The 27,544-nt window shown below is 36.6% G+C and overlaps 1 protein-coding gene across 2 annotated transcripts in view; it reads left to right on the top strand.

Annotated features, from left to right (window-relative positions):
- snap25a (synaptosome associated protein 25a) overlaps positions 1-9,931 on the top strand; it is a 50,993-nt gene extending 41,062 nt beyond the window's left edge. For both annotated transcript variants that reach the window (XM_055015904.1, XM_055015903.1), the window contains exons 6-8: positions 3,390-3,509; positions 6,476-6,620; positions 8,308-9,931. In XM_055015904.1, the coding sequence (XP_054871879.1) occupies positions 3,390-3,509; positions 6,476-6,620; positions 8,308-8,376 (334 nt within the window). In that variant the 3' untranslated portion in view covers positions 8,377-9,931. The remainder of the gene's footprint in view (positions 1-3,389; positions 3,510-6,475; positions 6,621-8,307) is intronic.
- Positions 9,932-27,544: the final 17,613 nt, after the last annotated feature.

Below are 27,544 nucleotides of genomic sequence, written 5' to 3'. Positions count from 1 at the left end.
GGAATCTGGGTTAGGACACATGCGCAGTGAGACGTGTTCAGGGATGCAGGCGTGTTTGATGTGTAAAACGGGCTCGTCATGCCACTGCGCATGTACAGCGTGTTCCTCCTGTCTGAACACGGCTCCGTGCAGCGATCCGGCCCACCGCTGCCTCGTCTTCCTCCGTGGTTCTGCTGCAGTTTCTCTGCAGAGCGCTGTGCTCCATGAGCTTCATCCTGCTCTGGATGCTGTTCGCTGAGCTTCCCTCTCCCCTGGACAACTGGATCGCATGTAGGTCAGCCTGATCTCACACACTGGACAAATGATCCTCTCAAAACAAGGAAAAAACTGATTTCAAGGAACTTTTATCTTGAAATAAGTGAAAAAATAGAACAAGTGAAAAATGTCTTGGGAAGATTTCTTGAAATATGATGATATTTAGAATATTGAGATCTTCAAATTAGCTGGGAAAAGCTCTATTTTACCAGGATTGTCAAGCTTAGGTGTCTTAAAATAAGCCAGACATGCAAAAAAAAATAACATTTTTCACTCACAAATAGATTTTTGCTTTCATGTAACCTCCTAATTTGAGATGTATTAACCCTCCTGTTGTCTTCATTTACAGGCACCAAAAAATATTGTTTCCTTGTCTGAAAAAAATCCAAAAATTCTGCAAAAAAATTCCCCAAATTTCTGAAAATTTGCAAAACCTTCAGGAAGAAAATTCCAATAATTCCTTAAAAATTTCCTTTAAAAGTTTTATTTTTTAAATCCCCCAAATTTGGCAAGAAAATTCTTGTAAATATTTTCAAAAAATGATTAAAAATCTTCCAAAAAAATCCTAAAAATATCTAAAGTGATTCCATATATATCAGTAAAACTTCTAATATTTTCTTTAAGAACATTCACATAAAAATCAACCAAAATCCAGTGAAATTTGCTGGATTTTGGTTGATTTTTATGTCAATGTTCCTAAGAAACGTTTTTAACATTTCTTTTTTTCCACCAAAAAAATGTTCAGTTATTTCCCAAAACGGTTGAAAATGTGGACATCAGAAGTTTCACTGTGAAAATATATTTTTTCCCACATTTTCAAACTTTAAAACGGGTCGATTTGACCTGCAGGACGACAGGAGGGTTAAACTTATTTTGAGTTTTCTTGTAAAATTCAACTCAAAACAAGATCATTTCAAGATTGTTTGACTAAACAAGATATTTAAGATGCATTGTCTCAAAACAAGTCCCTCCATCTGCTGAAATGTCTCTTGTTAAATGAATTTATCTTAAATCCAGTGGGATGAGTCATTTTGACTAAAAATAAGAGAAATAGACTTGGTAAGGTGGAGTTTTTGCAGTGTAGGGGCATGATAGCCTGCTGGGAAGTCGACTCAGAGTGAACGCACACCTAGATGGACGCTAGAACGACAAAAGCCACATGTTTTCGTTGGTTTTTTTGTCAGCTGCATTCCATAATCCTCTCAGCATGCAGGCTGTCTCTCAGAACTGGCTGACTTCAGGGTTTTTTAGGAGCTTAATTCCTCCATATTCTGTCTGCTTGTGCAATTGGTGGGTCGCTGAAATGCAGCCAACTCCAGGAATGAAGAGAGTCTGGATCTGCAAAGGATCTAATCAGATCATCACGGCTCAATCACGGCAAAGCTGATTAGAGATGTGAATTATATCCGTTGGTGGACAGAAAGCTGAAGAGACGAAGAAAATAGATTGAAAGAGAAAGGACTCAGACGAGGGTAGTGTGTGTGTTTTTGATGCTGGTGTGTGTCAGCGGGGATGCTAACGAAGCCTCGCCTCAGTCCGTTTCTATTAATAAAAGCAGTGTAGGAGGCTGAGCCATCGCCATCCTGATACAGCTAGAATACATGCACTCAGCACTCCCAGGTTAAAGAGAAACTCAGCAGCCGACACCAGAACATTTCAGAACACCAGCAGAGGAAGGACAGAGCGCTGCTGAGTGGATGCAGGACAAATTCATCTCAGGATGGTGAAAGCTGTCAAAGTGCCTTAACCCTCCTGTTGTCCTCATTTACAGGCACCAAAAAATATTGTTTCCTTGTCTGGAAAAAATCCAAAAATTCTGCAAAAAAATTCCCCACATTTCTGAAAATTTGCAAAACCTTCAGGAAGAAAATTCCAATAATTCCTTAAAAGTTTCCCTTAAAAGCTTTATTTAAAAAAATATCCCCCAAATTTGGCAAGAAAATTCTTGTAAATATTTTCAAAAAATGAGTAAAAATCTTCCAAAAAAAACTAAAAATATCTAAAGTGATTCCATATATATCAGTAAAACTTCTAATATTTTCTTTAAGAACATTCACATAAAAATCAACCAAATCACTGGATTTTGGTTGATTTTTATGTGAATGTTCTTAAGAAACATTTTTAAAATTTCTTTTTTTTCCACCAAAACATGTTCAAAGATTTCCCAAAAATGTTGAAAATGTGGACATCAGAAGTTTCACTGTGCAAATTTTTATTTTTTTTTCTCCACATTTTCACACTTTAGAATGGGTCAGTTTTGACCCGCAGGACGACATGAGGGTTAAGATTCAGGAGATGAAACGACAACTAAAGCGATGAAAAGACGCCCCGTCACTGTTACCTCCCCCAGAGCTGAGGCTGACCTGACAGGAGCAGTGAAGGGACGTTTAGAAAGCCGCCGTTCATGTTCATGTTGCTACCTGGCATCTCAAACTGAACAGAAAACAGAAAACATTCATCCAGGCTTGGGTTGGGGTCTTACAGGAGGTCTAGGTGTTACTCTCTACCGACTCCCTCCACTTTCTTGTTTTGTTTGGTTTCCTTCTGTCGCAGTTTGTTCTCTGCATTAATCGTCGTCCCTCCTAACACTGTGACGGTCCTGTTCACTCTGTGTTGTGTGTCTGCTGAAAGCCTTGTCTCTTCTCTGTTCTCTGTCACACTGGAACATGTAACTGTTGGAGTGGGGTGGGGTTTATTAGTAGTAGGTTGGGTTGAGAAACAGGAGAAAAGACACTAAATGTTGCAGCAGATCTAGACGACACCAAAGTTGACTCAGCATACAAGGCCTGCCTGATTCTGAACAGCATGTTATATTCCTACATGATATAACATCACACACTTTACTGGTGAATGAACCTACTAAACCCAGTCTACCAACCAGTCCATGCCTGCTATGCTTTGCTTGACTTAGTCTAGTCCCCCCATATATTTCTGTGCTGGATGCATGAAACCAGTTAACACCTTTGTGTCAGCTGATTGATAAATGTCTCTAAATGCTGCTGCACCGCCTCAAGTCCAAGGCTCTCTTTGTAGATGTGACTAATGGGAAGCCAGCCTGGTTGAGGTAAATGATGAGCTGTCAGTCGAATTGTCTGACTAACCGTCTCTCCTCCGTCGCTGCCGATGAAACCCAGGATGAAGAGCGGAGCCAGCAAGGCCTGGGGCAACAACCAGGACGGGGTGGTGGCCAGCCAGCCGGCACGCGTGGTGGACGAACGCGAACAGATGGCCATCAGCGGAGGCTTCATCCGCAGGTAACAATAACTTCATTTATATAGCACCCTTTAGTGCTGTTTTCATCTGCTCTGTTGCATTTGTTTCTCTTGTGAAGCGACGTTGGGTGTCGAGAAAGACGCTCACAAATAAAATATTATTATTATTATTATTATTATTATTATTATTATTATTATTATTATTATTATTATTATTATTATTATTATTATTAAGAACAGCGTCACAAAGAGCTTTACAGTTAAAACACAGACAATCAGACAAGGATTATAGGAGACAAGTCAGAGCAGTCAGTTAAAATAAATAGCAAAAATCACAATAAATTAGATTAATAGTTAGCTAGATTAGCAATCATAGCCAACAAAGGAACTAGGCAGTTTGAAAATGAAAGAATAAGATTTAGGGTTAAAATTAAAATTAAGAAAAAAACAGAGAATTAAAGAATTAGAAAGATGACATCACACCAAAGAACCAGGCAGCTAAAAGTGAAATAAAACCAGAGAGAACATCTGAAATAAACAGGACATAATACAGAATAAAACACTAAAACTAAGTAAAGCTGAAAGTAAACCTCACATAAAAGCAAGTCTGTAAAAGTGGGTTTAAGAAGTGATTTAAAAGAAGTTAGTGACTCTGCAGGTGGTTCTAAAGTGGAGGTCCTGATGGAGAACGCTCAGCCATCTTTAGATTTAACCCTCAACTTTGGAACAACCAGAAGGATCCACCTGAAGATCTGAGGCTGCAGCAGGATCATACGGGGTCAGCAGATCATAAATGGAGCTCGGGTTAGACCCTGGCGAGCTTTAAAAATGATCAGTAAAATCTTAAAATCAATTCTAAAACCAACAGGGAGCCGCTGGAGGGAAACCAGGATAGGAGGGATGAGATGTTGTCTATTAAAACCAGTAAGAAGGCAACTGGAGGCCTTAAAATGAAGACATAAAACTAGATACACAGTTTAATGGAAACCGCTTATCAGTTTGTTATTTCACGGAACCATGAAAGGGCAAAGAAGAAGCCTTTATTAGTCACGAATACATTTTTACAGCATGATGAAATGTTGTTTTCACATATCCTAATTGGTGTCATTGTACAGCTCCCTGGAGATATCAGGGCCTTGATCCTCTGACCAGAAATAGCACCATCTAAATATTTGCATTGGCCGGGAATCGAACCCAGGTCAGCTGTTTGGAAGGCAGCTATGCTAACCGCTATGCTAACCGCTATACCGCCAATGCATGTACAGCCACAGAATATGCTTATTTGCTTTGTTCGCAACTGGAGGATGAGGCTTAATTTACTAGTAAATGTGAAGTTTACGGCCGAAACCTGCTGCTTTTACAAATTAGTTGTTTTTTTATCCAGCTAAAGCAAAAGATACAAGAAGTCAACATTGAGACTTCTCACACTGAGATAGACTCACCATTTTAACCAGCAACACCAAATAAACCAAATCCTGGTTCCATACAATCTACAAACATGGTATCAGTCTTCTAATTTAATTAAAATACTTCCAAAAATGCCAAAGTATTCTTTCCAAAGATTAGCCGTTTAGTGAATTAGCATGGAAAAATGAATACATTATGCACCAATTTTATCTGCAGAAAAATAAAATGAAATGTGGTTGAAAGCTCTGGAATTAGCTTGGATGTAAGCTAACTATGTCTGCAGAGGAGGACCATGGGGGGTGGCTGAAAGATCTGGAAAAGAGCCAGTAAGTGCACCATTAGATGACACGTTTTAATAGTGATCCACTGAGGAGGACCATGTGGCGCAACTGAAAGCTCCAGGAAACCCTACTAAGCAGACCTTTAATGTTCTCTGCTGAGATGTGGTTGAAAGTTCTGGAAAATGCAGAAAGTCAAGACCTTCAAAATCTCACTTTCATCAAACACTGATCTGTTTATTTGTCACTGAAAATACTATCATGTCCTCTGGAGCTCCGAAGGATCTCCAAATGGCAGCTCCACGTTTTATTTTAAAAGTCTTCTGAAGGTCAGAACCACCAAGCCAGAGACATGAAGAGGAATTAAAATGATCAGAGAACAAGAGATCAAAAGATGAATTCATTATTCCCCTTTTGTTGTCTGTTTCAATACATCATCAGAATACTAAAATGAAACAGTCTGACTGAGTCTTCAGTCAACACCTTCGTTCAACACCAGGAGAGTTGATGTCATTACTCAGAATGATGCCACAACATCACAGTCGTTTAGTTACCAGTTCAGAATATAAAGTTAAACCTCACATATGCTTTATTTTAATAACACCAGCGCTTTCTTTTATGCTTTTGGATAAAGTAGAACCACAAAACCAAAAGCAAAGTTGGTGAAAACCATCAAACAGAGCGGTAACTGTTTAGCAGTTGTCATGTGATTACCGAATTTAAGAACCTCGATGAGTTACAAATATAATCTGATTCCAACACTGCATACTATACAAAAATTAATCTGCTTTCATACTTGGAAGCCTATCAGATGGATATGTGAGTGTCCTGATACCTTTTTTACTGGTATCACCATTTTTTGGAACAAAAACTAAATTAATATCTTATATTTGTTGGCTGGAGATGATACTTTACAGTTCTTTATAATAGCAACAATAGGTTTAGATCACATACAGTTTTATTTTCTATTTCAGACTCATACTGAAAGATTTTTATTTCTATCTGTATTCTAGACTGAACATAAAACAGCCTCTGGAGCTTAAAGGACTCCATAAACTGAGTTGAACTAATGCTGGGTGTCAGATAATATCATAGAAAATACTGTGGTGTCACTGCAGTCTGCAATATTTAACCTTCCAGTTTACTTCCAGTCAGTATTATGAGCAGCAGCTAACACAAAATAAAATAAAGCAGCAGAGCCTGAGGTCAGACTGTGAGAATCAGAGGTGAAATCAGAGTTTCCCACCAGGTGGTAGCAGCAACATGAGGCGTGTTTGTTCCTGCAGACGCTGCAGTATTTAAATCTCACCCTCCTGCCTTCAGGGTAACAGACGATGCCCGGGAAAATGAGATGGACGAGAACCTGGAGCAGGTGGGCGGCATCATCGGAAACCTGCGCCACATGGCCCTGGACATGGGCAACGAGATCGACACCCAGAACCGCCAGATCGACAGGATCATGGAGAAGGTAAGCACTGACTTTAGAGCCGTTTCACATTTATTATGCATTAAACATTCCATTTACCTCACCTTTGACTTCATAGGGGATAAAAGACACATATCTCAATATTTCCAATTCATTTCATTGATTTTTAACCACCATATCCATAATTACCTAATTATATTTAGTTATAGCCTCAAGATTATTATTTATTTTAAAACATGATCTCACAGATTTACCAAAACTAAGAAGCCACAAGCACAGCAAATACAGTTCTTAGGTTTAAAAAAAATAATATAAAAAAGTCTGTTGTGATTACAGATCTGTTTGTCTTTATTCTGAGTTCTTGACCAGTTCTAGCTATAACTCATATTTTATAAATACTGACTTTATGATTCACCTCTTCTCCAAAAAACGAAACCAGAAACAACATTTAAAGTTGCTGCACCTTCTTGGATTTCTTCAGATTTGCTCAGTTAGCAGCTGAACTGGGTTGTGTGTCCAAACAGAGGCAGTTCTAAAGAAGGCTTTATTACATCAGTGCTCCTATATAACATAATGGTGTAAACTTAAGCAATATAACTTTAAAAAGAGGTGTATCAGAAACATAACAACACATAAAGGTATAATATGCATGAAATCAAAGTAATAGGACAAAGTCTGAACATGTCTGGACATGTTCTCTATAAAACATGACCCAATGATAACCTGATGAGATCTAGGGATGAATATGATAACCTGAGGTCATGATCTGACCAGTAGATTTAGATCTGTAACGTTTGAACACAGTCCAGTCTTAGACTCTGGTCCATCATTAGTGACTTAGATTCTACCTCAGTAAACACCACAACTATAGAGTTCTGTAAAGTCTTCTGTTGTGTTCAGTTTTTTACTTGAGTTCGTAGGAGTAAAACATTTTCTTTGTTTTTGAAAGTTTATTTTGAACTTTTCAACATAAAAAGAAAACAACAACAAAAGACAATGAATAAATTGCTCAAAAAGGAGCAGGAAGAAGTCAGAGCTGATCTAATCCCACCCCTTCTCCTTCCACAATGATTGCAAATCTATTCATTCTGCTTCTTCAAAATACTGCCATTTATAAACAACAATAATGACGATAATAGTAATAATAATAATAGCAATAATAATAATAATAGTATACATGATTTAGAATAAATATACACCAATATGTCCATTTACATTCATACTAAAATGAAGCTCAGCTCAGTATGTCTGGTTTTTCTTGGGCTGTTAATCACTGCTAAGAACTACTCCTGGGTTTCTGTCCACAATAAATCCTGCTGCCTCTGAATGCTGACTTCTCCTGGTGATTTTTGAAGATCTTTGACATTTGAACACGGTCAAGTCTTAGACTCTGGTCCATGATTAGTGACTTAGATTCCACTAGTGTAGAAAGAAGTTGGGACTTCCTAGATCTGCACATTCTAGAGGGAGCAACTGTGTTGAGTTACAGTTAAACCATTTTAAGGCCTGATGGGACCATTTTCATAGGAAGAACTTATAACTTTTAAAAGATCTTCAGTGTTTGAACACGGTCCAGCCTTAGACTCTGGTCCATCATTAGTGACTTAGATTCCACTCCATCACTACCCACCATAAACAGATGAAGACACCATCCGATCCAGCCAAACTAACATCCCTCTGCTTCCTTCCTTCCTTCCTTCCTTCCTTCCTTCCTCCCTCCCTCTTCCAGGCTGATTCCAACAAGACCAGGATTGACGAGGCCAACCAGCGCGCCACAAAGATGCTGGGCAGTGGCTAGACGCCCTGAGCCCAGAGCGTGATCGTCCCGGCGTCCCGCGCTGCACATCGACAGGCGCTGACATGCTTTCATCATGGTATTGACCTTCTAGGTTTGCACACATGCACATATCACCTCCCCTCCCCATTGTAAATGTTGTTCTGTGTGTCGTCTGTCGAGCTTTTTCAAGATGATTGTCCTCGTAAAAAGATGATTTCTTATACTCCGTATATCATTCTTTCCAAAGGTTGTATATAGTGCTGACTTGATGGCTCTAGCTCACTTGTGAAGTTTTTATTCTCTTTATCAAAATATATATATATATATATATCATATATTATAATATATCATATATAATATATATATATATATATTTAAAAGTACACTGCTCTGGATGACAAGTATATAATAGGAATGCTATACAAGCTGTTTGTTTTGGTTCTTTTTCCTTTCCAGTATCTCAGTATCGTCTTAGTAAAACTCTGTCATTCCATTTAGGCTACTGTCATGCTCCTTCTTATTTTGGTGTTGTCACGACTAAAAAAAAGGGAGAAGACCGATGGAAAAACACGAGTGAAGGTTTGCTAAGCTGTCGGTATGGTCGAAGGGGATAGCAAAGAGCACTTACAATCAGAACAAGGGCAGTCGTTGGTACATTTTCCTTCATTGCAATCATACTGAGTTACTGTTTAGACAATGTGCAACTAGACTCTCTGTAGCTGTATTAGACATTGCATTCCAAGTGATGTGAATTGTGCGTTCTCTGCATGACAAATGGTAGATTTTAGTCTTATAAATAAAACCTGTCTGAAAAATATATATAAAAAATGATAACATGGCAGTAGCAAATTGACAAAACGCATGCTCAGTATTAGGACACAGTTGATCGTTCCATACTCCTGCAAGTTTGCAATAGTGCCACTCTTTCTGTCTCGATATATTTACCGACTGTGACCATCTCGTTGTACAATAAATGCAAAAGGGATCAAAAAAGTGAGATGGAGTTGAAAAAAATACGAGGACTTGGGGTTGTATTGCAAAAAAAAAAAAAACTAAAAAAAGACCTGTTTTCTAAATGATTATGCAGTTCAGTGATGAAGATGTCGACTCTGTGGTGAGAGATGAGGGCTGGTTGTGTACTGTATCATAGGTTTTGGATGCTCTGAAAAAAAATAAACGTTTGCAATGTAAAGCAAAGACGCATATTTCTGAAAGACCTTACTTTTATAAGAAGACTGTATCTGTAAGTTTATTCTCCCCGTGTGGTTTGTTATTGGTAAAAATAATGATGCTATTGAATAACGATGATAACTATACTCTGGAACAAAAAAATACATACAAAAGGGTTTTTTTTGTTGCTTCTGTACTTTAGAGCTATGCACACCAAATCGCCAAAATGTCGAGTAGTTAGAGTAAGGTGATTAAATACCTAAACCTGAATGACACAATAGGTTAAACTGTGAGATTGATGTCCTCAACGCATGTAATATTAAAGACTCCCTCTCTGTATCCTGTCAGTGTGTGAAGTGGTGGACATTTTGTAGCTAGCTGAATTGATTAAAAGTAATAAACCCTAGTCGTGTCTGTCGTTATTGTTCAGAGGCTTTCGTGTCTCTAAAGTCCGGGGTGACATTTACAGAAAACACCACTCACTTTTAGCCGTCTGTGCATGGAGATTATCTCCCAAAAAGTCCCATAAAGTCCACCTAAAGTCTGGAACTGAACCATAGAGGATTTACACAAATCAAAACGACAAAAGTCAGACACAAAAAAGACAAAAAAACAACAAAAATGAGACAAAATATTACAAAAATGAGACACAAAATGACAAAAAAGAGGCAAAAAAATAGACAAAAGTTACAAAGCGAAAAAAAAATGGACAAAAATGAGACAAAGAATTACATAAATGACAAACAAGATAAAAAATGACAAAAGCGAGAAAATGACAAAAAGTAGACAAACAAGCGAGAGAAAGAACGACAGAAAACGACTAAAGAAACACAAAATGACAAAAATCTGACAAAAAGGACAAAACAATGATACAAAATCAGACAAAAAAACAACAAAAACAAGACAAAATATTACAAAAATGAGACACAAAACAACAAAAGAACAATGCAAGAATTACATTAATATTTTTTGACTAAATAATAAATACTGGTTGGGAAACAAATAAACACAAAAATCTCTAACATAGAAACTGACTTTCCTAAGTTGGAAGATGTATTTAATTATTTCATAATTTACGATTTGACAGAAAAAAATAAGTAATTTTTTCTCTTGAATTAATTAAAAATTTGCTGAATTCTTCCTGCTGCTTAATTTCTCACACAATATCAAAATAGACTGATTTAGATGAATTTTTCAAACATATCATTTATTTATACTCTTGTATATCTTTATAATTTATGACTTTAACAGAATAAAATGACATTAATCTTTGTGTTTACTGATAAATTCTTGCTGCTACTTCATTTCTACAGACTGTACATAGATATTTATTTATACTGATTTACATCATTACATTTATCTGTTTTTACTTTTTTGACGCACTGATATTCTGATTAAATGAAATAAAATTGTGCAGCTACAGGATTATTTCACAAGAAATAAAGTGTAAACGAAGGCATTCTGATAGCAAACAGCAAGTTTAAGATGATGTTTGAAGCCCCGTTTAAATATTTGCAGACATTTTTTTGGACTAAATAATAAATACTGGTTGGGAAACAAATAAACACACAAATCTCTAACTAAAGACAGATAGCATAGACATTTGTTCAGAATTATTTCCGATTTGACCCATTGGAAAGAATTCTTCCTGCTGCTTAATTTCTCACACATCATATAAAACTGATTTAGACGTATTTTTCAAACATACAGTTGAAACCAGAAGTTTACATAAACTGTATAAAAAGCCACAACATTACATTAAATCAGACATTAAATTAGAGTAAATGTTTTTAAAATTCTCTAAAAAATGTTCTCCCTCATTATTCTGGCATTTAGCAAATAGAAATAATTTTACTAATCCTAACTGACCTAAAACAGGAAAACTTTCATCTGATTTAATGTCACACAGTGAGAAAAAAAAGGTTGTATGTTTTTTTTTATACAGTATACTCTTTTACATCATTAGAATTTATGAATTTAATAGAATAAAATGACATTAATCTTTGTCTTTACTGCTTAATTCTTGCTGCTACTTCATTTTTACAGACTGTACATAGGTATTTATTTATACTCATTTACATCATTACATTTATCTGTTTTTACTTCTTTGACACATTGACGGTGATGTTTAACACCCCATTTAAATCAGAAATCTTTCTGAAATAACTAAAACTGCAGAAAATCAGCACAGAAATTGATGTCACAAGTTGGAAAATGTGTTTCATTTGTTCATAATTTATGAATTTGACAGAAAAAAATTACATTAATCCTCTATTTTACTGCTTAATGCTTCCTGAAAGAAAGAAGAAAGATTCAGAAGTATTTATTTATTTACATCATTTTCCTAATGTATGAATCTGACTGGAAAAAATCAAGCTAATTTTGTATTTTAGTGCTTAATTCTTGTCTTTTACATGCTGTAGCATTTATCAAATGTATTATTTTTTCACATCTATTTAGATAATTCTGCTGATTTCTTTTAATTTCCTGACATCAGGTGTTTTTCTGATGGACTGAATGATGCAGCAGAATCACATGTTCAGAATAAAAGCAGGTTTAGAGTATTTTTGTCCACGGTGTGAAACTACAGGACAGATTAAACATTAGATTTAGCTTTTATTTCTCATTATTCATATTAATATTGACATGAATAACAGGAAAACAGATGAAACATAGAAGCTGCTGGAGGGTTTGTTTTTACAAGCTGGTGTCTTTATTAAAGTGAATCAGTACTTAGTCACCACCATGCATGAATCATACATCAATAACAGCCTCTCTTTTCACAACATGACAATAAAGATACAGAAAAATAAAAGTGCATGACGAATTTGGCGTCATGTTGATGTTTTAGAGATCGTCTAAAATATCACTAAATATGTTTTCGTGTCTTATTATGAGTCAAACTCCCCTGTTTACACTCTGTTTGTCTCTATTTCTAACCCTAAAAAATACGTTTGTTGTTGGTATGCTGAATAAAATGTTGAAGCCAGCAGCCAGTTTACTTAAATCTAGTCCTGTAAATGTGGAAATAACCTGGCTTTCACCAAAGATACCAAAAATCCACTGACAAGCACCTCTGAAGTTCAAAAGATACAAGAAGTTTAATGTGTTTAATCGGCACAAGACCAAAGAATAAAAATACAAACTTAGATTTGATCAGTATACAACTAAAAGTTTCAGATCTTTCAAACTGTATGAGCCTCAGTTGTTCTGGTAAAATACAAACTTTACATTCTCTGGATATAAAAAAGATGGATGGATTCCGTTTTGAATCCTCTATTTTGAAAGTTATCTGTCGTCATCTTGGTTCCTGACAGTTGAAGAGTGGATCCAACTGAATCCGACTTCAGGACACTGAACATCCATATGAAGTCGCTCACCACATCCTGAAACATTCCCTTCTTTAAAGTCTATTTTCCTGTAAATGGAACCATAATTTACTAAATGAACATCAAGCTGAAGTAAAAAAGACATGAACCATGTGACTGAGTCCATAAACCCATCAGGAAAATGTTTCCTGAGATAACAAATAAACTGAGAAGCTGAGTTGTTTTCTCACAGACTGTTGCAACCAGAAGAGTCGCCCCCTACTGGCTGTTAGAAAGAATGCAGGGTAAAGTAGTTTACACCAGTTTCATTTTTCACACCAGGAGCCTAAATTCAAAACATGAAAGGCTTCAATGTCAGAAAAAAATGAGAAGTTTGGTGGCTATAATAAGGTCTACATGTTTGAAGTCAACATTAAACCATTTCTCATCAGCTTCACAATAAAGTTTGAACATTTCGAGGCGTGTCGATCATGAAGAATGAAGAATGGATGGACAGAAGAACGGGGAATGAACTCACTGATGAAGGTAAAATTAGTTTTTCTGATTATAAAAGACACCATAAAACTAAATGAACACCTTCATATGTCTAAAAAAACAAGAATTCTCTTTTTTATTTAGCTTTAAAACAGCTGTTAATAATAATAATGTAAAGGAGGCCGTGAAAAACACTCCAGAAAGGTTTTCTTTGAAAAAAAAATCATCATGAATTTTGGCGCAAAAAAACGCCTTACTATACTATGTCGAAAAAAAATGCCATTTTTCAAACATGTTATAAAAACGTGCCATATGATGAAATAATGCAAAGGAGGCCGTGAAAAACACTCCAGAAAGGTTTTCTTTGAAAAAAAAATCATGAATTTTGGCGCAAAAAACGCCTTACTATACTATGTCGAAAAAAAAAAGACATTTTTCAAACATGTTGTAAAAACGTGCCATATGATGAAATAATGTAAAGGAGGCCGTGAAAAACACTCCAGAAAGGTTTTCTTTGAAAAAAAAATCAATGAAAATAAGTTTGCCAAGGTTCTGACTGATAACAGATTATTAAATAATGAAAATAATCCTTTAAATATTCCTTTAAACAATCCTTTTAGGTCTATATTTCCTTTACACTGACTTCTTGGTATACGTACAAGTATTTAGGGTGGAATATACCATTAAGCCCAATGTTCAAGGGTTCTTCTGGGAATATACCATTAAACCAACCTTTTAGGTAAACGTTCCAGGATGTTGGGTAGAATATACCATCAGATCAACCTTTTAGGTCTACATTGGAAGATTTTAGAGTAGAATATTACTCCAAACCATCCTTTAGGTCTACATTTAAGGTGCAATACTCCTTTACACCAAGATTTTTTTGGTCTACATTGAAGGATTTCAAGTGGAATATTCCTTTTAACCAGGATTTTGGATGGAATACTCGGTTAAACCAACATTTTAGGTGCATGTCTAAGGATTTTTGGTTCCTTTAAGGTGGACGTGTGAGGACCTTGTCGGTGGAATACTTCCTGAAACCAACATTTTAGGTCAACATTCAAAGATTTAAGGTGGAATATTCCTTTAAATCAACCTAAATTTCATCTTTTGACCATTATCAAGTGAGAAACCTCAATCCAGACTCCTCATAATGACGTTTGAGATTTATGCTGCTGTTATTTGTTTAGTCCAGACTAAATGACAGAAATCCACAACTGTAATTTTATTTCAGGACTCGGTTATTAAATGTCAAAACAATCCATGTGACTCTGAAAACTCAACAGCTTTACAAAATCTAAGATTAAACTCTCCACAAGGATCCAAAATAAGTTGGACTTCTACATGAGAGCTTTAATTATTCTTCATCTACTTCCTGAAAAGTTTGGTCACTAAAAAAGACAAAAACTAATATTTTCAGCTGAACTAAAGACAGACTTTGTGATTTTTCTGCTCACATGTGTTGTTGTAAACTTCCTCTTTCAAATAAATAGCCTCCTAACCCCCTGGAAACCAGCGTTTGTCCTGTTTTTGTTGCTCCTCTGCGACCCTAGACATCCGGGTCCTAATGTTTTTTGAGCAACACACCATAATATGACATTTTTACAATGAGGGTTCTACTATGGAACCAGTTTGACATGTTCAGGCGTTCTTTGTGTGAAAACGCAGAGACTTCAGGTATCAGAAGGTGGTTTTCAACTTTCTTTATTAACTTTCTGCTTCAACTTTAAACTAAATTTACTTGACTAAGCCAGCCCTCTGGACTTCCAGTAAGCTGTGTTCCTATTGGCTGTCCAGGTGGCTGTGTTCCTATTGGCTGTCCAGGTGGCTGCTTGGTGTTATCAGGAACACCTGAGCAGCTCAGTGTCTTCCTGCTTTATTTAGCTGCAGACAAACATTTCCTCTGTTTCTCTTCACCAGTGAACCGGGTTCGGTTCCGTTGCTTTAGTTTGTTCATTAGGTGTTGGCTTGCAGCTTCCAGCAGTAAAATTGTCTTTAATGTGTTTCTTGGTGTGTTTTAGGGCTTTGTACTGGATAGTTGTCTTGGTAAATGTGGTTCTTCAGCCACAGTTAGCACATGGTGCTGATGTGTGCAGTGATTAGTGGATTTGCTGCAGCTGAGTTGTGTCTTTATCTTGGCTGTAGTGTCTTTAGAGGTTTTTGGTCAGACACATTCTGTATTCTTGTTTGAGAACCAACGTTGGTTGTCCAGAAGGTAAGAGTTCCTGTCTTGATTCTCTGTTCTCAGAGGTTCTCTGGTAGGCTGCAGGAGACTTTAGCGTTTGGGTTGTGCTAGTTTGGTTTTTGTATGGTTTCATTTGGACGACTATCTTGAGGCTCCTCCATGTGGTTTAGTGAGGTTTTCTGGAACAGTTCTACAAAGCAACCTGCAGCAGAAGAGACTTTGAGAGTTTTTAGGAAGTTCTGGAGACCAGACTTTAGAGCAGCAGAAACATTTATCAGCAGTTTGAGCAGGAGAAGGTGAGCTTCAGAGTAGAAATGAGACAGAAACCTTCTTGACCCGTGTGGTGAGGTCCTGTATCAAGAGTTTGAGCAGGTTGTGAAGAGTCTGTAGTTCTTTGGTCTGAAAGCACAAGAAGAGTCGACTCATTAAAGGAGAAAACAGGAGATATAGTTGGTTCTTCTGTTGCTCTGCAGTTTCCTTAGACTGAATATCAAGTTTATATTTTAAATGATTTACCATGTGAGCCCAAGAAGACTTCAATAAACTCCCTCCATCCCCTGGACACAACACATTTCATTACCATGTTAAATCTTTTTTTTAAAAATGTTTTTGAGTTTTAATCATAGTTTTGGCATAGTTTTTTCTCTTTGCTTGTTTAGTTTTGTCATCTGTGTAAAAGGTGCTAAACAAATAAAGTTGAATTGATAAACTGAATAATTGACTAACTCATGATTGTGACAACAGAAGTATTTTCATTGTGATGTAGGGTTTGTTTCATTTTTAAGGTTGGGGTTAAAATCTTGACAGAAAAAGAAGATTAAAGAAATAAACTACATAACAAAAACCAATTAAATCAAAGGAAAAAACATGTAATACAATAACACTTTTTTAAAAATCGTTTAAAAAGTATTTTTTTAAATGTGTAATTATGTAAAATATTTTCTCTGTAATATTTAATAATGTTATTTTAAAAATTTTGTTTAATTTCATACTTACATGTTTTGTATCATGTTTAATTATCCAATTCAACATTTTGTCAGTTTAATATCATTTAATTGTATTTAATGTTTAATTTTATTAAACTGACAAAATATTGAATTGGATAATTAAACACGATACAAAACATGTAAGTATTTTACATAATTACACATTTAAAAAATACTTTTTAAACATGAATCATATTAAACTTTTAAAAAAAATACAAAACATTAAATTAGATTATTGAACCTTTAAAAAGACAAGACATTTAATTAAAAAATTGAATGTTTAATTAGAAAATTACATCTTAAAAACAATAAAACTTCAAATAGGAATTAAACAGAAAATACAATGAATCATTTAAAAAGAAAGTTAAACATTAAAAGGTGGTAAAACATTTAAAAAGAAAAACCTTAAAGATTTAATCGAAAAATTAAACATTGGGAAAGAAAAGGACGTTTTTCAAACAAGCCGATAAAACATTTGAAGAAGGAACAATTAAACATTAAAAAGACAAATCATTTCTAAATCAAATCAGACATTAGAAAAGAATAAAAGGTGAGAAAAGAGCAAAACTAAACGTTTAAGAAGAATCAAACTAAAGACAAAACATTTGAAAAGACACCAGTTAGACTTTAGAAGATCAAATTAAACAGAAGAGACAATAAAACGATCAGAAAGAGCAAAAACAGATAAAGCTCTTAAAGTGTTTTCTAGTCTGACATGAAAACATCAAGTTGTTTCTTCAAACATTTCCTCTTTCTATGTTCTTGGTTTGATTGTGGACAGATTTACTAAGAACTCATTTCAGAAAACTGCTTTCCAGATAAAGTCTACTAGTAGTTGAAGGCATCGATCAAACTAATGTTACCTTCTGATCTCCACAAACTTTACTGTTCAGTGAAGAGAATCAAAGTTTGTTGAGGATTTCTAAAAAACCCACAGGTGAAGGTCTGAGAAGAACTCAGATTGATGATCTAAATGTGAAATCAAGACTCATGGTCACAAGTTTTAAGGCTTCTGTTAACCAGTAAGTTCAAACTAACAGAGAAGTACTGAGAAACTTTTACGATTTCAGACCTCAGACTGTCTGAAGGTTCAAACTAACAGAGAAGTACTGAGAAACTTCTACGATTTCGGTCCTCAGACTGTCTGAAGGTTCAAACTAACAGAGAAGTACTCAAGAACTTAGAGGATTTCAGTCCTTGGACTGTCTGAAGGTTCAAACTAACACAGAACTACTGTGGGCCTTAGAAAATTTCAGCCCTCAGACTGTCTGAAGGTTCAAACTAACAGAGATCTACTGTGGGACTTAGAAAATTTCAGCCCTCAGACTGTGTGAAAGCTCAGGTCCTGAGGACTCGGGAGGTGTGGAGGCTTTGGAAAGTCTTGGAACTGAGGGTTCCACCCTCCAGCACAAAGGCTGAAGTACAACCTCCTGAGAAAAACGGTCGAGTCGAGACCCGAGTTAAAAAAAAACTCGAAAACGACAAAAAATAGATGATAAATGCGCAAAAAAAAGAAGAATTAGTATCTGAGCGAATAGCTCAGGGGATAAGAAGACGGACTACCAAGTGGTAGGTCGCAGGTTCGAGTCCCACCACCGGCCTTTTTCTTTCTTTGTCTTTGTCAGGATTTTCAAAAGTTTAAGCAGTGTCTGGTCTTGAACCAGCGACCTGCAGCTCCATAGGCAAATCCTTAACTCACTGAGCTACAGATCAGATACAAAGAAATAAATTCGTCGTCCCTTTGGCATCGTAGTTCCTGAAGTGACCACATGGGCGGAGCCAAGGCGGAGTCTGGGTGGAGTCAGGGCGGAGAGTAGGCGGGGAGGTGGGTGGCGGCCTCCCCCCTCTACTCCCCCACCTCCCCCCACCACCCACCACACCTTCCCCCGCCCGACGAGTTCTTCGAGTCTCCACGAGTTCTTCGAGTCTCCACAGGTTTTCCCGAGTTTCTGGAGTTTCCAGGTCGGAGGCAGAACAACTTGTCATGAAGAGGTGTTGAAGTCGGCCAGGATGGACTGACTTTTAACAGCGACTAGAAGGAAGACCACTAGAAGAGCAGGTCTTTAACCACCATCCATAAAATCCATGGAGTCGACTCCAGAGAAATGAAGGGACGTCAACTTTTATCAACCTCCATCCACATGTTCAACTTCATATCTTTACTTAGAGATTTTTAGCACCACAAACCTTTAGTATCACACTTTATTATCATTTATTAGGACTTTAATGGAATCCACCAGCAGATTTAGTTTTTCTTGACAAACTTTATTCTTGTCGTTGTGGGACTGCAGTATTTAAAACTCTTCCTTCTATTTGACCTCATGTTTATTAGTTTTAGTGGAGAAACTTATTTTAATTGTCCATTAGTCTCTTAAAACCCAAATAATAAATTGGATTAGTCAAGAGGTAAATTTCTTACTTTGTCATATTTTAAATATGACAAAAAATATAAAAATAAAGCATCCTGAGACAATTTGACCTGTAATTGGTGTTATATAAATAAAACTGAATTAAAATTGTATGTATCTTGTAATGTTGGAGTAATTCAGCCATATATGTTGTAAAACACATTTTCTTTGTCCATTTATCTGTTGTTTTCTCCACTAATTCATTTCTTCTTTTGGATCACAAAATGTCAAACCCAAATATATTCAGTTACTGTCATAAAAACCAAAAAGATTTACATTCATGATGGAGGAATCAGGCAGTTTTTCACTTTTTATCTTAGTTTAGTCAGAAAGAGAGTTGATAATGCGTGAATTGTTGCAGCTTGTGAGCCGTAGAAGGTTTTAATCTTTGGGGCCGAGTGTCAAACAACATTTAGAAACCAACATCAACAAAACACAACAAAGATTTGAACATCATTAAAGGGAAATCCAACTTTTGCATGGCAATGTCTAATTAAAGGACATTTATTTCCAATGTAAATGTGTGATATTCATCCTCTGGAGCTTTCTCTTCACATCGTCTTCCACCTGGACTGGTTTGGTCGGGACCATGTGCAACAAACATTTGAAAAACTGCACTTTAACATCAATGAATGACACTGAAGTTTAATCTCTACATAAATGAGACTGAGTCTGGATGTGCTGCTCTGTCATTAACTCCTAAGTTTAGGGAAAGTTCAAACAAAAGAGGACAGTTCAGATCAGACTTTAGAATGAGCTTATTTTGAACAAACATCTCAGACTTTCTGAGCTTCAGCACCTCTAGCAAGATATTTTAACAACAAGCAACTCAAGAGATCCAGAAGTTGGAGAGAGTTAGCTTTAGCTGAGCCAAAGAACGTGTGGGACGCTAACCTAGCAAACATTTCAGACTTTTCTCTGTGAATTCTGGAAATAATTTACTATTTAATGACAGAGCTACACATCTTAACTCAGTCTCATTAAAACAGACTCTAATTCAGTGTCATCCATCCATATTAAAGTGCAGTTACCCAAAATGTTTGTTGCATGAGCTCCAACAAAACCTGTCCAGGTAGAAGGCCACTTTGACAAACAGGAAGTGGACGATTCCAAGCAGATTTATAGAAGGGGGAACCGGACTGTACTAAGTGTGGTCAAGTATAGAGGGGTGTTTTGTGGGTTTTTGAGGCTGATAATGATTATTAGTGAGACATTTGGAGTAGATATTCATTTGCAGTAAATGAAAGTATTTAAAATCTTGGAGTTAAACTTTGAAGAACACAAACTCTAACAGAAAACTTTGTTGATACGTTTTTGTTTTGTTTACAGATGTTAAGTTAAAGTAGTTTTATTCGTGACGTATAACCAATCAAATCACTCCAGAAGACAGAGCGACCACAGGTAGATTAAGGTTCAGAGCCAAAGTAGCGCCATTTTTAAATGTATTTATTACCGTAAATCAGTAAAAAATAAAATACTGATAATCAGTAAATCAGTCAGCCCACAATTACTACAATTCTACTTTGTACAATATACGATCTATATGATGGAGTTTTTTCATACCAAAGGCTCTACTATGATGTTTTCTAAGAGACATACGATGCTACTCTGCTTGTTCTGGCTCTGGGCTGCTGCACTCCTCCTCTGCTGTTTTCTGGATTGTACTCAGCTGCATGCCTTCGTCCATCAGGCCTCCGTTGACTCGTCCCGCCTGCCGTCTCTGGAGCTGAAGCTGGATTGGAACAGACCAAAGTACAGTCCAATCACGATGCCAGCTGCCTCTCAAAAGGCTCCTTCATCTGGCAGGTGGCAGCACTTCTGAGGGGAAGCTGAGCTGGTCCAGCAGAACTTTGGAGATGTGTTCCAGTGGTTGGTGGATGTGTGAGGAGATAGAGAGGGACCTTTGAATTGTTCACAAAGGAAAACAGGGAACCCATTGGTAGTTTTAGTTTAGGGTGCTACTGCGGTGTGTTTTTGGGTTTTAAGGGGTGAACAGGAAGAGTTTTTTTTCCTATTGATTATCTTTTACTTTGTTCCTGGTTGGAATGCCCATCAATGTCAACGTGAAGTTCACTTTTAGTTCTGTTGATTTATTTTTATTTTACTAACACCCATTTGCTTTTAACCCAAAGTTGTTGTAAACTTACTCTTTCAAATACATACTCAAATACATACTCGTCTAACCCTCTGGAAACCAGCGTTTGGACTGTTTGTGTGTTGCTCCTTACTTACTTCAGACAGCTGGGACAAAACAACATTTTGTGGACTTAAGTCTAAACTATGACATTTTTAGAGCGACATGCAAAACTATGACGTTTTTTGAGCGACATGCTATACTATGATGTTTTTAGAGCGACATGCTATACTATGACGTTTTTAGAGCGACATGCTGTACTATGACGTTGTTTGGACGACATGCTGTATTCGGACCTTTTTAGAGTGACATGCTATACTATGACGTTTTTAGAAGGACATGCTAAACTATGATGTTTTTAGAGCGACGTGCTATACTATGACATTTTTAGAGCGACATGCTAAACTATGACGTTTTTAGAGCGACATGCTATGCTATGACATTTTTAGAGAGACATGCTATGCTATGACGTTTTTAGAGTGACATGCTATACTATGACGTTTTCAGAGCGACATGCTATGCTATGACGTTTTTAGAGCGACATGCTATGCTATGACATTTTTAGAGCGACATGCTATACTATGACGTTTTTAGAAGGACATGCTAAACTGACGTTTTTAGAGCGACATGCTATACTATGACATTTTTAGAGCGACATGCTAAACTATGACGTTTTTAGAAGGACATGCTAAACTGACGTTTTTAGAGTGACATGCTATGCTATGACATTTTTTGGACGACATGCTGTACTATGACGTTGTTTGGACGACATGCTGTATTCGGACGTTTTTAGAGCGACATGCTATACTATGACGTTTTTTGGGTGATATGCTGTACTATGACGTTTTTTGGGCGACACGCTATAACATTTTTAGAGCGGCATGCTATACTATGACATTTTTAGAGTGACATGCTATACTATGATGTTTTTTGGGCAACATGCTATACCAGGACATTTTTAGAACGACATGCTATGCTATGACGTTATTTGGGTGACATGCTATACTATGACGTTTTTAGAGCGACACGCTATACTATGAAGTTTTTTGGGTGACATGCTATACTATGACATTTTTAGAGCGACACGCTATACTATGACGTTTTTAGAGCGACATGCTACGCTATGACGTTTTTAGAACGACATGCTATGCTATGACATTTTTAGAGCGACATGCTATACTATGACGTTTTTAGACCGACATGCTATACTATGATGTTTATTGGGCGACATGCTATGCTATGACGTTTTTAGAGCGACATGCTATACTATGACGTTTTTAGAGCGACATGCTATACTATGACGTTTTTAGAGCGACATGCTATACTATGACGTTTATTGGGCGACATGCTATGCTATGACGTTTTTAGAGCGACATGCTATACTATGACGTTTTTAGAGCGACATGCTATACGATGACGTTTTTAGAGCGACATGCTATACTATGACGTTTTTTGGGCGACATGCTATACGATGACGTTTTTAGAGCGACATGCTATACTATGACGTTTATTGGGCGACATGCTATGCTATGACGTTTTTAGAATGACATGCTATGCTATGACGTTTTTAGAGCGACACGCTATACTATGACGTTTTTTGGGTGACATGCTATACTATGACATTTTTAGAGCGACATGCTATACTATGACGTTTTTTGGGTGACATGCTATGCTATGCCGTTTTTAGAGCGACATGCTATGCTATGACGTTTTTAGAACGACATGCTATGCTATGACGTTTTCAGAGCGACATGCTATACTATGATGTTTTTAGAGCGACATGCTATGCTATGACGTTTTTAGAGCGACATGCTATGCTATGACGTTTTTAGAACGACATGCTATGCTATGACATTTTTAGAGCGACATGCTATACTATGTTTTTAGAGCGACATGCTATACTATGAAGTTTTTAGAGCGACATGCTATTCTATGATGTTTTTAGAGCGACATGCTATACTATAGGCTTTTTAAATTGACATATTACTATGACTTTTCTTTGCTTTGGTTTTTTTGTTGTTTTTTAGCAACATATAAGAATTTGAACAGTTTTAAAAATTACTTTGTGTGCAATGAAATATTATTCTATGACATTTTTTGAACCACATATCATACATGACAATTTTAGGCAACATCCTATCATTTTGCGCTTTTTGAACCACATAATAATCTATGGGGTTTTTATTTGCCGACATGCTATACTATGAACTACAGGCCATACTATGTTATTCTTGAAAAGTATACTATACTTTGACATTTTCTGAACTACATCCTATACTATGGCGTTATACACAGAGTGCTTTGGTTACATGTTGATTTATAATCTAGATTTGTTTCTGTTTTGTTTTTTGACAGGATTACCACAGACCTGACTGTGAACACCGTTGACACCCACCTGAGGGAGACGCTGTCTAAGATCTCAAGGCTGCTTGGTCGTGGTCTTTCTGGTCCTGCTCCAGAACGCCTTCATCAACTACGTCTTCTTTTGAAGAGGCCCTCAGATGCTGCAATCTCTGACCTTCAGGAGGAACTGCTACTTTCACTCTGTAACGAGACGGCGGTTATTTTAAAGACCCAGCTCCTGGTGGCTTTGACTGAAAGTTTAACATCCATCAAAACGGAACTACAGACAGTTAAATCTGAGCTGTCGGTCAGTATTTCAAACATCAAGTCCGACCCAGCTGCCCTAAAGCACGCTGTGGGTGAAACAGAAACTTCACTCTCCACATCACTGACGACATCGTCACACTCCAAAGCAGAGCACCTGTCTGCTGAACTTTTAAAAGTGGACTATAAATGTGAAGAATGTGAGCAGCAGCAGCCCTTGAGCAGCGGAACAGATGTGATCAGAAAGAAGTCTTTTTTTCTTTTCTTTCTGGTTGACTTGATGCTGTCAGATGCAGATGTTGGAGCTGATTCTGATCTTTCAGGATAAAAAGCTGCTTTTCCTTCATAGACTTTTCAGGAAATTATTCTCTCAGGTTTTCTCTGCTATTTATATTTTTATTATCTGTGATTATTTCATTATTTCATTATTGTAAAATAAAGTTTGAGGCATAAAGACTCATTTAGTTATTTTGTTCCTGAAATCTTTGACGTAGCAGAACTAAACTTCCATTTTCCTTCTTGTACTTCTGATACTAGAACTAAACGTGTCTTCAACATGGATCATCTGCTTTTAATGAATCAGCAGCAACATCACAACAACAAATGAGACAATTTTCAACAAATTCATGAAACTGATGTCATTTAAAACTATCAGTCTGTTTTAGTGTCAAATTAAAGCTGATTACTGACAACTAGAACATTAACGTTACTGTTTTAATCACATTTAAGTTTCCTGAACGTTAGATTAACGTCAACCAGCCACAGTTTTATGAGTTTAATGAACCACATCACAGGAACACAACACACTTCAGCTGCTGACAGGAAACAACAGAAACATCGTTAGCTTGATGCTACATTTAGCTGCTAATCAGGACTGCTCAGCTAGCTCGGTTAGCATCGCTAACATTAAAAATAATATTTACCGGATGCTAACTATCTTCTCTGGTCAACACACACAGAAATAAACTCCACCAACATCTGGAGTGCATGGCACACATTATATCTGACACTAAAGCTGCATATAAAGTGCATTAAAAGCGGCACCGATACGAAAATAAACATTAACTTACCGAACAATCAGAGTCCTTTCAGTGTCTGCTGGTAGAATCAGCCGAAGGTAGAAAACTGGTTAAAACAAGCCAACGGGCAGGAAAACTGTCTGTGGAGAAGGTTCTGCTGCTGCACCGATAAATAAACCAACAGTTATTATATCAGAATTAATCCAAACGAGGAGAGCAGAGTCTCTGCTGCCTCCTCCATAGGACCTGTCAATCATTCCAGACCAGACTGTCAATCAAGTAGCCCCGCCCCCTGACTTCGCAAAACTTTAACGCTCTATAAAAATTGAATATTGATCTATTTTAAGATCGACCACCTGATCTCTCATTTTGACCATGAAAACTAATGAAAAAAAAATTATATCCAGTCTATGCACCGTACTCTGTTTGGCTCCACACTTGCTGATGACCACTTCCGGTCTCAGAAAATGAAAACACGGAGCTTTTTTCATTTCTGTCTCTTACTGATTTTACTTTTTTGTTATTCTAAATATAAAATGAAAACCAAAGCATTTTTAAAATTTTGTGTATCCCTTTTTGATCCTGAAAAGGAAAAACGCCTTGTATTTCAATTTTATTTTTTGTATTTTTAAACGAAAATCAAATAACCACTTGTTTTTTGTTTTTCAATAACCGTTTCAGAACGGAAAATCCAATTGCCAAAATATACACGGACCAATAATAAATAATTATGGAATTTGTAAAAACATGATCATAATGAACATAAAAACATTAGTTTTGGTTTTTTTTTTAACTTTTATTTAAAATGTATGCAGATATATCCCATGGACTTTAAATGTCCCTCAGTAATAGATTGACCTGAAAAAATTTTGAATCATATTGGACAATTTTTCAATTTTTTTTTCCTTTTCAACAAGTTTTATATCAGCTTGGATCGTTTCTCATCATTTTGGATCATTTTTGTGTCTTTTGGATAATTTCCAAGTCATTTAGGACACATTTAATGTCATTCTGGACTCATTTTCTGTAATTATGGATCATTTTAAAGTCATTCAGGATGAGTCAATAGATAATTGTGAGACTGTGTCCGAGAAAGTGATTTCTGGGACACAGATACAATTTATTATTTTCCATATAAAATGTGACATATTGCCAAAAACTATATATCTGTCATGATTATCTCAACTTACCAAAAGAACACAATCCAAATTATTTCTGAATCAGCTCATTTTATTACTTTTTAGCTCATTAGAAGGTGGTTGGTATTAAATTCAGACAGTTATTTAGTTGACATTTTAGTGATATCCAGTCATTTTTATTAATAAGTGATTGTTTCCATAATAAATAATTATGGAATTTGTAAAGACAATTGTACATTAGTGTTTTTTTTACTTTTGATAAAAATGTATTCAAGATATATCCCATGCACTTTGAAAGTCCCTCAGTTATGGACTGACCTAAATTATGTTGACCATGATTCAGTTTTCAATAATTAATAAACATTATAAATGTTCAAGGAGGTGAATGTGTTTTATAAGTGCTGTACATGTATGTTGTCTATAGACTGTGTGTGAACATGGGGTGCATGCTGATTATTTTCATTATATACGTAATAATAACAACATATATATCAGAAAGTGGGTGAATTTTGCTGTCAGTTTGGTTGATCTATAAGGTAGAATCTGAATGTTCTGTCCTGAAGGTGAGTTTCAGTCACTAAATCTGGTCCTGCAGTGGGATTAGTGTTCCTATACTGTATCTGTCTGCAGGTGATCCCCAGAGCAGCATCCCTCATTCTCCTCACCTCGCCTCTCTCACCGTCTTATTTGTCGTTCCTCCTCTGATTGTGTGGATCTTCAGCCCCTTCCTCCCCTCTGCAGCGTTTCCAGCACTCCTTTTTCATCAGCGTCCTCAGCCTCCTCCCTCCTCTCTGAGCTGAGTTGTGTCTGCAGCTCTCAGTCGATGATACAGTCTGGGCTTCGGTTTTATCAGAGTCAGCAAATATCGCTGGTAGAAACAGCAACCTCCTGCAGCACAAACAGACTCACAAACAGAGGTGTTACAGCCGTGCACATTCGCAACTTTACACTAATTATTTAAACCTGTATGTTTTACTGCTCAGGTTTTATTTGAAGCCTTCTTTTTACTAAGGGTTGGTGTTAAAGTGACGTTAGTATGTCTACATGACAAAAGCATAACGGACAAGACTCCACACCACCCACACAGCCTCCAGGTCAGACTACAGTAGGAGGACTGTTCAACTCTGCTGCAATCAGATCAGTTTCAGGTCATTCCTGTCGACTGCTTTATCCATTGCCACTGCAGAGACTCCAGCCTGGTGTCATCAGGACTCAACCCTAACCTCAGCTATTCTGGATATGAGTTTAATGTCATAAAATGATGGACAAAAAGCTTAAAATGCAATGACATGACAGAAAATGTGTCCAATGTGGTGTGATATTTATACTGAATCCCATGATGTCACATTTTCCAGTTTGTGCAGATTTAGAGCAGCATCAGCTTTTATGGTGAGAATTTAAAATTTTAAAAAAATCTGAATTTACATTTTTAAAAAAATCTATTTTTGGATCAGTTTTTGTCAATGTTTTTGCATGCCTTCATTGCAACGCTGTGATTTTCCCCTGAGAATGAATCTATGCCCATAGACAATAAATGTCAGATTTCTGTGAAAACCCTTTAATAAAATGTTTAGTCTAGGTTTCATATTAAAAGACAGAACTGTTTTTTATGCAACAATTGCCTTTATGTGATGTGAAAGTTGTATCCTGGAATCTTTAACTATATTATCCTGTTTACATGTTATTAGGGCTTAAAGCTGTTCAGAATTAGGGACATAATGGCCTGCCTGTGCTACAC

The sequence above is a fragment of the Amphiprion ocellaris genome, chromosome 12 (genome assembly GCF_022539595.1).
Source record: "Amphiprion ocellaris isolate individual 3 ecotype Okinawa chromosome 12, ASM2253959v1, whole genome shotgun sequence".
Lineage (NCBI taxonomy): Eukaryota > Metazoa > Chordata > Actinopteri > Pomacentridae > Amphiprion > Amphiprion ocellaris.
The sequence above is the reverse complement of the archived record's forward strand: the minus strand, read 5'-3'. Positions and strand labels throughout refer to the sequence as shown.